At 46.9% G+C, this 14,781-nt stretch overlaps 1 protein-coding gene across 1 annotated transcript in view; it reads left to right on the forward strand.

The window, feature by feature from the left end:
* KIAA1328 (KIAA1328 ortholog) overlaps positions 1-14,781 on the forward strand; it is a 208,757-nt gene that overhangs the window by 143,799 nt on the left and 50,177 nt on the right. The window contains exon 9 of the mRNA XM_040336054.1: positions 13,120-13,277. Coding sequence (XP_040191988.1) covers positions 13,120-13,277 — 158 coding nt within the window. The remainder of the gene's footprint in view (positions 1-13,119; positions 13,278-14,781) is intronic.

Below are 14,781 nucleotides of genomic sequence, written 5' to 3' on the forward strand. Positions count from 1 at the left end.
ACCACTGCTTTAGGAACTCATTCAGACCTGTGCATTGTGTGATGCAGTAATGTGTTGTAGAACCCATGTTCTCGCATTGCAAAATCTGCAGGGTAGTGTGTGGCACCCCATGTACAACTACAGTAATGGGCAGTACACCTGCAGTACTGTATTGTGGTGCATGAAGTTAAAAAGTTGTAAGTCTCAGTCATTCGAGACATCTGAAGAGCTTGGAACTGGAAGATGATGGGAGCGATGGGCAGGTAGTGTAGAGGTGACATCACTGAAGCAAGGCACTTTGCTGGGTAATTGTGCCATAGTGTGCAAATCTGCTTTGCATACTTGACATCATGGCAGGAGCTCCTGGGGAGGCTGAAATCATCTACTTCTGCTTTATTGTTCATTGCCAGCCCATTCAAAATTAATTGGGTGCCCTGACTCAGGGCACCATAATGCATGTGCATTCAATGCACAATGCAAACAAACTAAAAAAAAACCATCAAACGCAGCCACTGTGCCGCGTCAAACGCAGCCACTGTGCCCCATCAAACGCAGCCACGGGTCAGCGCCATCCTCCACGCTCCCCTGAGTCCTCAATGTCTTCTCCCGTCTACTACTATGATTGGACGTCTGTCGCTTCTGCCAATCAGGTGACCGGTAACCAGACACAGTGCACCTGATTGGCTAAGAGGCTGGCCAGTGTTAGGGAAGCGATTCCCTAACACAGCACTGTGTAAACGGCAAACACACAGCAGTGGGCCCACTGTTTAACAATTTGGAAGCCTATTAGAGCTGGCGGCTCTAATCGGGCACTTCCAAAACACCCCCACCGCTGTAATTCAGATGGCCGGCACTCGACAAGGGGCCGGACACCTGAATAGTGGGTGGCGGCGGCAACAATAGATAGATTCATGCAATGCATGACTGACGTTTAACATGGGAGTCTATGGAAGGGGTGCATGGCTTTGAAAAATCGGTGCTCCCCAGCTGTAGGTCCCTCAGACAACAAACTTTGCAGACTTGTAGAGGAGAAATTGGGCTACATGTGTGCCAAGTTCCGGGTCCCGGAGATCTACGACCAGCCGGTACTGGGTCCCCAAAGTCACCGGAGAAATTACCATTTAATATGGGAGTCTATGAAAGGGGTGCCCAGGTTTGAAAAATCGGTGCTGCCTGGCCGTAGGTCCCCCAGATAACAAACTTTGCACACTTGTAGAGGAAGAGTGGGGCTACGTGTGTGCAAATATTGGGGTCCAGGGACCCTACGGCCAGCTTTTACCAGGTCCCCAAAATCCGGGAGATCAGGTGACTCTAGTATAAGCCGAGGGGGGCATTTTCAGCACAAAAAAAGTGCTGAAAAACTCAGCTTATACTCGAGTATATACGGTATGTAAAGATGAATGGGGGCCCTTAATGTGATGGGTCGCCTTACTGGAAACACTCGGTAGGTGCTACGGGGAGGAGTGAAAGGACTTCTAGGACGGTGATGATTTCCTTTGAACTTCAGCTGCCTGTGTCCCAATATACTGTTCATTATGACGTGGAGATCTACACCCCGATGACCACAGACTCTGCAGCCGTTATTCTGAAGTTTAAAAAGTCTCACGGACTCGATCGCACTTCTCTGCGTATAGATGTAAACGTCTTTCAAGCGCAACACAATCCTGGCAACATTTGCCCGCCGCTTCATCTTGTAGGACATTAAAGTAAACTGCATGACAAAAGAGACGGGCGCATGACAGATTTCAGGTAATTCAGCTAAATTCAGCACTGAAGGATGGATTGTGCTGTCATCAATGTACACACGTCTACTCAGGCTTGGCTTTTCTCTCTTAGTCCCATTTGTTATTGTGATGTATTCTGCAAGAGGCCTCGTAAAACATGTCAGCCGGCTAAAAATGGTTTGACGCACAGCCGTGTCAGCCTGCCGCTGTCCGGTGCCGCTGCTGTTCAGGAGACTCAGAATGATCCTTTCAGTCTCCGGTTAAAGGGAACCTGAGATGGTAGAGACATACGGGAGATGACCATACAACATACCTGACATGTTATTATTGACCAGATATGAGGTGGCGTTGTGATACTCAAAAACAATGTTTATTTTATATATATATATATATATATATATATATATATATATATATACACACACACTATATTCCCAAAAGTATTGGGACGCCTGCCTTTACATGAACTTTAATGGCATCCCAGTCTTAGTCTGTAGGGTTCAAAATTGCATTGGCCCCGCCCTTTGCAGCTATAACAGCTTCAACTCTTCTAGGAAGGCCGTCCACAAGGTTTAGGAGTTTGTCTATAGCACCTTGTGTCAAACACAAGGCCCGCGGGCCGAAACCGGCCCTTCAGGCCATTTCATGCGGCCCTCGCACCAGCCCTCCTCTGATCCTCCTCCTCTATAAAATGCACTGATTACTTTTCAAATGTGACTGGCAGTGAATGGGGTTAACCACTAGGGGGCGCTGACGGGGCTGTGTCCTAGGGATGTGTTCTAACTGTAGGGGGGATGGGCTACGTGTGAAACGACACTGATCACTGCTCCCGATCACAGGGAGCAGTGATCAGTGTCCTGTCACTAGGTAGAACGGGGAAATGCCTTGTTTACATCAGCATTTCGCTGTTCTTCCTCTCTGTGAGACGATTGTGGGACTCCCGGCGGACATAAAGTCCGTGAGACCCGTGATCAGACTCGCGGAGCTTGCGGCATGCACGCCCACAATGCAACGTCTTAAAGGGGACGTGTATGTATGTGTGTGTGTGTGTGTGTGTGTGTGTGTGTGTGTATATATATATATATATATACACACACACACACGTCCATATGCCCAGGCGAGCCATTCTTCCGGCGTATATAGTCGTGCAGAGGTCGCCAAGTGGTTAAAATGATGACCCCACCCCTCACCCTTTAATTCAATTAATTTCATGGTATTCAACCTTTTACATGGAGTTGCCACAACTTGGGCAAAGTTGAGAACCATCTTTATGACGGCACTACCTGCTCTCTTAGCAGAAGGGGTTGGTACCTATACAAAGTCTACCTGTCTGTAATACTTGGGATGTTCGGAAATGAAAGAATTTTGATTGATCTTGGAGTGCAGACATCTTTCATTATTCTCCCTCGTACACACGACCGTTTTTTCCAACGGGGAAAACTGCTATGAGAGCTTTTCATCGGGAATCCCAGCCGTGTGTACGCTCCATCGCAGTTTTTCCGACGGGAAAACTGACGGACAAAAAAAAGAGAGCAGGATCTCCTTTTTCCTCATTAGGAAAAAATCCTGGCGGGAAAACCGTTAGTCTGTATGGTTTTTCGACGGGTAAAAAAAACGTGCATGCTCGGAAACAAAACACATGCTCTTGGCTCATCGTAGTCTTTTACGTCATCGTGTTCTTGGCAGTCAAAAGTTCGCCAGACTTTTGTGTGACCGTGTGTATGCAAGGCAGGCTTGACAGGAATTCCATTGGGAAAATGGTGAGTGTGAAACTTACCGTATTTATCTTCCTATAACGCGCCCCAGCGTATAGCGTATAGCGCGCACCCCCAACCTAGAAGAAAAATTCCTGGAAAAAAAGAAATACTTGCAGTTTGGATGCCAAACGTCGGTGTCTTGCCCGGCGTCCATTGGCGGCCTTGTCCGGTCCGGCGTTCTTCTGCGGCTATCGTGGTGTCCTCCCCGCTGTGTTCTTCAGCCGATCCCCGCGCTGTGTTTGAACCACTCCGCCGAATATACCGAGCGCAGTACACTCGGGCAGGCTCGGCTCCTCTCGCGCACAGGACGTGACCGCGAGAGGAGCCGAGTATACCCGAGTGTACGGCGCAGAGGTTCAAACACGGCGCGGGTATCGGCGTATATCGCGCACCCACGTGTTTGCCCAGGTTTTAAGGGCAAAAAAGTGCGCGGTATACGCCGATAAATACGGTATATAGCGCAACACATGCAAACTGAATCGCCTCTGGGCGCTTGGTATCCGCTCCCTACTGTCCTTTTGCCCTCAGAAAAGATGGGTTTTGAGTTTTTTTCTGAAGGCCAGGTGATTCACTTCCATTCGAATGCTGGTTGGTAGAGCGTTCCATAGTCTAGGTCAGTGTTTCTCAACTCCAGTCCTCGAGGCGCCCCAACAGGTCATGTTTTCAGGATTTCCCTCAGATGAATTGGCTGGGGTAATTACTAAGGCAGTGAAACTGATCAAATCACCTGTGCAAAAAAATGGAAAACCTGAAAACATGACCTGTTGGGGCGCCTCGAGGACTGGAGTTGAGAAACCCTGGTCTAGGTCCTTGGACTGCAAATCTTCGTTCTCCTTTGGACTTGTATCTGGCTTTGGGTATCTGGAGGAGGTTTTGGTCGGTGGATCGGAGAAGGCGATTGGGGTTGTGACTTTTCGATGGAAAAACCGGTCGTGTGTACGGGGCAGGGCCGCCATTAGGAATTATGAGGCCTCTTACACAGCTTCAGGCATGGGCCCCCTGGGGGGGGGGGGGGGGGTTTGGTGCTGCCTCCTCAAATTGAGATTGGTGTCTTGCGCGGCGGCCTCGTCGGGTCCGTCTGCGGCTTCGGTGGTGTCCTCCCGGCTTCTCCCGTGCTGTCTCCCCGTCGAATCGCCGCTTCCCGCGCTCAGTTTAAATGCCTGCACTGGCATATACCGAGTGCAGTACACTCGGCTACATTCGGCCAGGCTCGGCTTCGCTCGTGCTCACGCTCTGTGACGTTTATGCGTGAGCATGAGCGAAGCCGAGCCTGGCCGAGTGTACTGCATTCGGTATATGTCGGCGCAGGCATTCAAAACTGAGCGTGGGTATCGGCGCATATCACACCCACGATTTTCCCCTTATTTTAAGGGGGGAAAAGTGCGCAGTATACGCTGATAAATACGGTATATAAAATGCAATAAAAACAAAAATTATATATAAAAATTGTTTTTTTTAAAAAAAAGGGGGGGGGGTTGTCATCCGGGCCCCTGGGGACCTCTGGGCCCTTTCATAAAAACAAAAAAATAAAGGGGGGTTGCCATCCAGGTCCCTTACATGTGTATTGACTGTACCCCCCTGATGGTGGCCCTGGTACGGGGTATTAAGTGTTGATACCTAGGTGGACTTACAGGGAGATGCACGGGATGTGGTGATGTGACCAGAGGTCCACAGCGCAATTAGGATGGAGTTTACAGAATTTCAGCCTCTGAAGACGTCTCGGGAAGCGCCCATTTCTGTCCCTGCTTGGTGAATAATAAAATATACATGTGGGCACTTGCAGTGCCAAGTTGGCCTGGTCAACTTGTATATAGGATCTGGTGGAGCAGAACATCCCGGTTTCCAGTACTTTCCTTTATGATGATGTATTTTTTTTAATGATAAATATACATTAAAAGTGACCAGCGTGATATAAATCACATGGATGTGGTGTTCCTTGGGGCAGCCATATTTGCGCATTACAACCTTTTGCTTCCTGGTTTTCGCCTTGCCGATCCTCTTATGGTCTTATGTCAACTGCAAGTATACCCTACGGGGTCTGTCTGATTGGAAACCATAAATTCTGTTTAGTCTGCAGTGATATGGGACTCCGAGGTTGCCTAGGCTTTAGGTCATATGAGGGAGCGCGGTAGCAACGATTGTATTTATTTTTCATTAAAATAATGTGAATTGATAATGTTGAGATGCCCTATAGATTCATGGGAAGTGAGAATTTTTATTAGCAACATCCGCCTATTGAGAGGATTCGTCCAGATAGGGTCATTATTTCTGATTTCTTCTAGAGTTTGCTCAAGCGTGTTCACAAAGATATTGCAGAGAGCCATATATTATCTTATGCAGGCTTCCTCCTACAAGAGGTAGGGGGACCACGTATGGACAGATCACGGTTTTTATGTGCACTTAGAGCAGGGCTCAACAAATCCCGGTCGCCATGGTGACTAGAAATAGTGTCCTGGCGACTTGGCTTTGAAGGTGGGCAAAAAAAATAAAAAATTTTGTGAGCTGGCGCCATCTGGTGGTGGCCGTTGGTAATGCAAGTTAAGCATTACAAGTTAAACAGCAATTCTAATGTAATTTTTCACTATGTTTGGGGAAAAATTACACTTTTAATAAAATAAGACAACAGTAAAGTTATCCCCATTTTTTTTTATATTATGAAAGATAATGTTACGCCGAGTAAATTCATACCCAACATGTCACGCTTCATAATTGCGTACGCTCGTGGAATGCCGACAAACTTTTACCCTTTAAAATCTTCATAGGCGACCTTTAAAAAAATCTACAGGTTGCATGTTTTGAGTTACAGAGGAGGTCTAGGGCTAGAATTATTGCTCTCGCTCTACCAATCGCGGCGATACCTCACATGTGTGGTTTGAACACCGTTTACATATGCGGGCGCTGCTCACGTATGTGTTCTCTTCTGCGCGCAAGCTCGTCGGCACAGGGTGCGTTTTCTGGCTCCTAACTTTTTTTAGCTGGTTCCTAGATTTCAAGCAAATTTGTCAAACCCTGACTTAGAGCAGTGGTGGTCATCTTTCTTAATATAGGCGGCCTCAACGGCAGCTCCTAACCGCTTAAAGACCGCCTCCTGTATATTTACGTCGGCAGAGTGGCACGAACAGGCATAAGGACGTATATGTACGTCCCCTTTAACCACTTAAGACCCGGACCTTTATGCAGGTAAAGGACCCGGCCAGTTTTTGCGATTCGGCACTGCGTCGCTTTAACTGACAATTGCGCGATGTGGCTCCCAAACAAAATTGGCGTCCTTTTTTCCCCCACAAATAGAGCTTTCTTTTGGTGGTAGTTGATCACCTCTGCGGTTTTTATTTTTCTGCGCTATAAACAAAAATAGAGCGACAATTTAGAAAAAAAATCAATATTTTTTACTTTTTGCTATAACTACTATCCCCCCAAAAAGATATGGTATAAAAAAACGTTTTTTTTCCTCAGTTTCGGCCGATACGTATTCTTCTACATATTTTTGGTAAAAAAAAAACGCAATAAGCGTTTATCGATTGGTTTGCGCAAAATTTATAGCGTTTACAAAATAGGAGATAGTTTTATTGCATTTTTTTTTTTTTACTACTAATGGCGGCGATCAGCGTTTTTTTTTTCGTGTCTGCGACATTATGGCGGACACTTCGGCCAATTTTGACACATTTTTGGGACCATTGTCACTTTCACAGCAAAAAATGCTATAGAAATGCATTGTTTACTGTGAAAATGACAATGGCAGTTTAGGAGTTAACCACTAGGGGGCGCTGTAGGGGTTATGTGTGACTTCATATGTTTTTCTAACTGTAGGGGGGCGGGGCTGGACGTGTGACGTCATTGATCGTGTTTCCCTATATTAGGGAACACACGATCAATGACAGCACCACTGTGAAGAACGAGGAAGCTGTGTTTACACTCGCCTCTCCCCGTTCTTCAGCTCTGGGACTCCGGCGGCGATCGGGTCCGCGGTTTCGGAGCTTCGGACCGGGTCCCGCCCGCGACCCACGGCTGGGCACAGGTACGTGCTTGTGCCCAGCCGTGCCATTCTGCCGACGTATATCTGCAGGAGGCGGTCCTTAAGTGGTTAAGATGCTGCCGTGTGGTCGCGCGCCTCCACTTAGCCCTTTAACCCCACCGTGGGTCTCATGGACTCGATATTGCGGGTGTCCCCACGGCGATCGAGTCCGCGAGACCCGCGGTCGGGCTCACAGACTAAGCGGAGGCGTGCAACCACACGTCTGCCTAGTGACAATGGCACTGATCTCCGCTCCATGTAGTCCGAGTGGAGATCAGTGTCGTGACACATAGCCCAATCCCCCCTACAGTAGCACTCCCTAGGAAACTCTTAACCCGTACAGCGCCACCTACTGGTTAACCCCTTCACTGCCAGTGTCATTTTCACAGTAAACAGTGCATTTTTATAGCGCTGGTCGCTGTAAAAATGACAATGGTCCCAAAAACGTGTCTGATGTGTCCGCCATAATGTCGCAGTCACGATAAAAATCGCTGATCGCCGCCATTACTAGTAAAAAGAATGTTGTTTCTGCAGTGAGATGAGACCACCAATATGGTTAGGTGGGCTCAGAGGATCTTATAAAAAACTTTCCCAGCTCTCGAGACGAATTAATGCATTTTATAATTTACTAGAAGTTGTCATCTAACGTTTTTTTTTTTTGGGATCGGTTTGAGTCCCTGGATGACCTGTCAGCCACCTGGATTCGCAAGCCGCAAATTTCCTGAACCTGCTGTAGGTCCCCCGTCACCCGCTGTACCCAGCGTAGCATCAATTACCGATGAGCAATCGCAGCTCTTCTAGCTCCAAGTTTTTATTTCAGGCAACTTTCACTTTCAAGTGGATTTAACTGTCTCCGAATGGACGTTTGCTTTTATTGTCTGCGAGAAGTGGCTGCGCCTTCATAAAGAAGCGCTTTAATGCAGTTGCACCGTGCCCCAGCCTAAAGATTTGTAAATAAGACCCCATTAGAAGCCCCGTGACTGCGCCTACCATTGCTCCCAGCGGCCTTTTGTAATGTCCATTAACGCCTTTCCCGAACGTCGGCTCTCATTTTCCAGGACCATTTAGCCAAAGCGCGCGATTATTTAGAAAGTTAATTCATGCATGCGAAAACGTAGCTTAAGTAATGCGAGGGGTGGAAGGTAAAGCTCTGAGGAGACCGCAGTCCTTTCTGTTGTTTAATGATCAGCCATAATTAACTTGCAAATTTGAAATAATTAGAACAAATTAAAGGTATTTAACTTCCCATCCCTGAAGAAAAATTCAAATTGCACCAAACTCTGCTCTAAATTATTCACAACGTGGAGGTGTTTGCAGCGGTGCTGTGTGTGTTTTTTATGGCTGTTTTGAATAATAGGAGCAATCTGTGTGCTGCTTTTTTTTTTTTTCTTTTTTTTTTTTTTTCTTTACCTTTTCAGCAGCGTGTCTGCTCTCTTTAGATAGCGGATTAATTTGGTGTGTAGGGATGTGCAGCCCTATGAAGAACAGGGGTAATTTTCCAAAAAAATAAGTTAAAGAATATGTTCACCTTTTGTAAAAAAAATAAATAATACAGTTGTGTTCAAAATTATTCAACCCCCACTGAAATTGATTGTTTTGGCCAGTTTGACATTGATTTTGATCATTCAGTCATCCTGCTTACAATTAAATCAAAGAGGCACGTGTAGGTCAGACAAATATAACATAATATTTATAATGAAATAACCACAAATGTCTTTTCTGTGCTCACATCATTATCAGTTTTATTCAACCCCCAAGTGACATTCAATCTTAGTACTTAGTACAACATCCTTTTACAGTTATAACAGCTTTTAAACGTGAAGCATAGCTTGACACAAGTGTCTTGCAGCGATCTACAGGTATCTTCGCCCATTCGTCATGGACAAAAGCCTCCAGTTCAGTCACATTCTTAGGCTTGCGCACTGCAACTGCTTTCTTTAAGTCCCACCAGAGGTTCTCAATCGGATTTAAGTCTGGTGACTGCGATGGCCACTCCAAAATGTTCCAGCCTTTAATCTGCAACCATGCTCTAGTGGACTTGGAGGTATGCTTGGGATCATTGTCCTGTTGAAAGGTCCAACGTCTCCCAAGCCTCAGGTTTGTGACGGACTGCATCACATTGTTATCCACTATCTCCTGTTACTGAAGAGAATTCATGGTACCTTGCACACGCTGAAGCTTCCCTGTACCTGCAGAAGCAAAACAGCCCCAAAGCATGATTGACCCCCCGCCATGCTTCACAGTAGGCAAGGTGTTCTTTTCATCATAGGCCTTGTTCTTCCTCCTCCAAACATAGCGTTGATCCATGGGCCCAAACACTTTTTGTTTCATCAGTCCACAGAACACAATCCCAAAACTTTTGTGGTTTGTCCACATGACTTTTGGCATACTGCAGTCGACTCTTCTTATTCTTTGGAGACAGCAAGGGGGTGCGCCTGGGAGTTCTGGCATGGAGGCCTTCATTACGCAGTGTGCGCCGTATTGTCTGAGCAGAAACTTCAGTACCCACATCTGACAAATCTTTTCTCAGTTTCTCAGCAGTCACACGGGGACTTTTCTCCACTCTACGCTTCAGGTAGCGCACAGCAGTCGAAGTCAGCATCTTCTTTCTGCCACGACCAGGTAGCGTTTCAACAGTGCCCTTAGCCTTGAATTTGCGAATGATGCTTCCTATGGTGTCTCTTGGTATGTTTAACATCTTTGCAATCTTCTTATAGCCATTGCCCTTCCTGTGAAGAGTAATCACCTCTTCTCTTGTCTTCCTGGACCATTCTCTTGACTTCACCATGTTTGTAACCACACCAGTAAATGTCTAGAAGGAGCTGAGTATCACAGTCATTTTAAAGCTGCCTAATTAATGCTTATTAGGCTTTATTGCTGCTCCCTGACATCCGCAGGTGTTTTCAATACCTGATTGAAAACACCTCAATGAACCTCTGTTCTTCAGAGTGGTAGTATTTAAGGGGTTGAATAATTGTGTAAATGAAGAATTCACAAAAGAAACATTTACTGCTGTATTACAAAACCAATTGATGTCATTTTAGTTGCATATGGTTCTTTAAGAAGTCCTTGTAGGATTTCATTCTGAATACAATTACAAATGTACACTAAATTCCCTAAAACCCTTTACAGCATTGGGGGGTTGAATAATTTTGAACACAACTGTACATTCACATCCTTTTGCAGGTAAAAAAAATGCATTTATTATTATGATTATTTTACTAGAAGCCTGCAAATCATTGCACCCGCAACCAGCAGATCACGGGTGCACTGCTGGGCTCTTTGCAGAGACTGATCATGGGTGCACTGCTGGGCTCCTTGCAGAGACTGATCGCGGGTGCACTGCTGGGCTCCTTGCAGAGACTGATCGCGGGTGCACTGCTGGGCTCTTTGCAGAGACTGATCGCGGGTGCACTGCTGGGCTCTTTGCAGAGACTGATCGCGGGTGCACTGCTGGGCTCCTTGCAGAGACTGATCGCGGGTGCCATTCTGGGCTCCTTGCAGAGACTGATCGCGGGTGCCCTGCTGGGCTCCTTGCAGAGACTGATCGCGGGTGCCCTGCTGGGCTCCTTGCAGAGACTGATCGCGGGTGCCCTGCTGGGCTCCTTGCAGAGACTGATCGCGGGTGCCCTTGCTGGGCTCCTTGCAGAGACTGATCGCGGGTCCCTTGCTGGGCTCCTTGCAGAGACTGATCGCGGGTCCCTTGCTGGGCTCCTTGCAGAGACTGATCGCGGGTCCCTTGCTGGGCTCCTTGCAGAGGCTGATCGCGGGTCCCTTGCTGGGCTCCTTGCAGAGGCTGATCGCGGGTGCCCTGCTGGGCTCCTTGCAGAGGCTGATCGCGGGTGCCCTGCTGGGCTCCTTGCAGAGGCTGATCGCGGGTGCCCTGCTGGGCTCCTTGCAGAGGCTGATCGCGGGTGCCCTGCTGGGCTCCTTGCAGAGGCTGATCGCGGGTGCCCTGCTGGGCTCCTTGCAGAGACTGATCGCGGGTGCCCTGCTGGGCTCCTTGCAGAGACTGATCGCGGGTGCCCTGCTGGGCTCCTTGCAGAGACTGATCGCGGGTGCCCTGCTGGGCTCCTTGCAGAGACTGATCGCGGGTGCCCTGCTGGGCTCCTTGCAGAGACTGATCGCGGGTGCCCTGCTGGGCTCCTTGCAGAGACTGATCACGGGTCCCTTTCTGGTCTCCTTGCAGAGACTGATCACGGGTCCCTTTCTGGTCTCCGTGCAGAGACTGATCACGGGTCCCTTTCTGGTCTCCGTGCAGAGACTGATCACGGGTCCCTTTCTGGTCTCCGTGCAGAGACTGATCACGGGTCCCTTTCTGGTCTCCGTGCAGAGACTGATCACGGGTCCCTTTCTGGTCTCCGTGCAGAGACTGATCACGGGTCCCTTTCTGGTCTCCGTGCAGAGACTGATCACGGGTCCCTTTCTGGTCTCCGTGCAGAGACTGATCACGGGTCCCTTTCTGGGCTCCTTGCAGAGACTGATCACGGGTGCCCTTTCTGGTCTCCTTGCAGAGACTGATCACGGGTCCCTTTCTGGGCTCCTTGCAGAGACTGATCACGGGTGCCCTTTCTGGTCTCCTTGCAGAGACTGATCACGGGTTCCTTGCTGGGCTCCTTGCAGAGACTGATCACGGGTCCCTTGCTGGACTCCTTGCAGAGACTGATCCCGGGTTCACTTGGGGCCGCCATCAGGAATTTTAGGGGCCCCTTACACAGCTTCAGGCATGGTGCCCCTGGAGCAGAGAACGGGGGAGGGGGGGGGGGAGGCTTGCCACGAATTGAGACGATGCAGGGGGGGGGGGGGGTGCCGTGAATTGAGCCGTATGTATCTCATACGGACAGGCAGTTACACAATGACAGGAAGCATCAATGAACTACCTAGAGCTCTCAACAGTGCCTTGGTAATTCATTGAGAACTTAATGCCAGCAGCTGCAAAGGCTGTTGGTACTTGTAGTTCTCCCATTCAAAGAACCCTGTGAATGAATGATGAACCTGGGTGGGGTGGAGCAGTGTTTGTAGCTGCTGACTTTAAAAAAAAATTGCATGTGAAACCCCCTTTAAGGTAAATAACTCCGCCCCACTATCACAGCGCTCTATTGCAGGGTAATGAGGATACATAGATCTGAGGGTTGCTGGTCAAAAGGTCTGCTGACCATCTATAGCATGGGATATGCAATTAGCGGACTTCCAGCAGTTGCAAAACTACAAATCCCATCATGCCTCTGGGTGTCTTGCTTGTGGCTGTCAGTCTTGCTTTGCCTCATGGGACTTGTAGTTCTGCAACAGCTGGAGGTCCGCTAATTGCGTATCCCTGATCTATAGTGGTGTGCATTATATACATGAATAAAGTTTTTGTATTTTTACTATACCAAATCTTTTTTTTTTTTTATAACTTTCTTTTTGAGTGGTCACCTGATACTTGGTTTGCTTTTACCAGGACTGTGATTACCCCCCTCTTCTGTCCTCCCATCATGGCTTTCATAGAAGGCCCATACCCCCTGATATGGTGGCTGATCTTAATTGCCAGGAGCAGTTATATTACTTTTTTTTGGGGGAGGGGGGAGGTTTTTGCATGCATTCTTTTTTAGGTCACTTCTATGTATTAGGTGACTGCATTGTACTAATTCTGTCTGGTTTCTTACAGCCCTGTGATGCCATTGTCAGCAGGACTCCCCACTCCTCCTCCATCCAGTAAGAACAGGAAGAAAGTGCGCAGCCCCAACGGAACGAACTCGGGGAAGAAATCGGCGGCACTCGAAGCCAACAAGTCACTGGTCCCGCCAGAGGGGGGTGTTTGTAAAGGTGAGAGAGAATTTGCTTCCTGGACAGAAAATCCATCTGTTCTTTCTTGTGTGTTCAGCATTCACAATCCTATATATATATATATATATATATATATATATATATATATATATATATATATATATATATATATATATATATATATAAAATCAAATGCTGTTTTTTTTTTTTATTTGGACAAAGTGGAGAGCGACTAGCCACACTTAAGTTTTTATTGCGGTTTGTGCCCCATTTAGGTAGATTCACCCTTTGTATTTGTCCTGATTATCATTAACCACTTGCCAACCGCTGCATGTGTGTATATACATATATATGTGTCGGCAGAATGGCACAGCTGCGCAAAGGGACATACCTGTACGTCCCTTTGAATTTGCCGCTGGCGGCGCACGCAGACTCCATGTCCGCTGGGTGCCTGTGAACGTCTCACGGAGGGGCAGAACGGGAAGTGCCTATGTAAACAAGGCATTTCCCTGTTCTGCCTAGTGATAGGACACCGATCTGCTGCTCCCTGTCATCGGGAGAAGTGATCACTGTCATGTCAATTGTAGCCCACCCCACCAAAAGTTAGAATCACTCCCTAGGACACACTCAACCCCTTCATCGCCCCCTAGTGTTTAACTTCTTCCCTGCCAGTGTCATTTACACAGCAATCAGTGCATTTTTATAGCATTGATCGCTGTATAAATGACAATGGTCACAAAATAGCGTCAAAAGTGTCTGATGTGTCCGCCATAATGTCGCAGTCACGATAAAAAATCGCTGATCGTCGCCATTACTAATGAAAAAAAATATTAATAATTAGTCCATAAATCTATCCCCTATTTTGTACTTTTGTGCAAACCAATCAATATACGCTTATTGCGACTTTTTTTTTTTTTTTTTTAACCAATAATATGTAGAATACATATCGGCCTAAACTGAGAATTTTTTTTTATATAATCGCTGTATAAATGTGAATGGTCCCACAAAAGTGTCCGATATGTCCGTTGCAATGTCACGGTCTCGATAAAAATCGCAGATCGCCACCATTACTAGTTAAAAAAAAAAAATGCTATAATTCTAGCCCCTATTTTGTAGATGCTATAACTTTTGCGCAAACCAATCAATATACGCTTATTGCGATATTTTTTTTTTTAACCAAAAATATGTAGAATACGTATCAGCCTAAATTGAGGAAAAATGTTTTTTTTTTTTTTTTTTTTTTAATTGTGATATTAAATCAAAAAGTAAAAAATATTTTTTTTTTTCGCAAAAAAATGAAAACCGCAGAGGTGATCAAATACCACCAAAAGAAAGCTCTATTTGTGGGGGGGAAAAAACATAGATATAATTTGGGTACAGCGTCGCATGACCATGACCGCGCAATTGTCATTCAAAGTGCAACAGCGCTGAAAACTAAAAATTGGACTGGGCAGGAAGGGGGTGAAAATTCCCTGTATGGAAGGGGTTAACCCACTGTCACTATGTATCCAAGTCCATAAATCTATCACCTATTTTGTACTTT

The sequence above is a fragment of the Rana temporaria genome, chromosome 1, assembly GCF_905171775.1.
Source record: "Rana temporaria chromosome 1, aRanTem1.1, whole genome shotgun sequence".
NCBI lineage: Eukaryota > Metazoa > Chordata > Amphibia > Anura > Ranidae > Rana > Rana temporaria.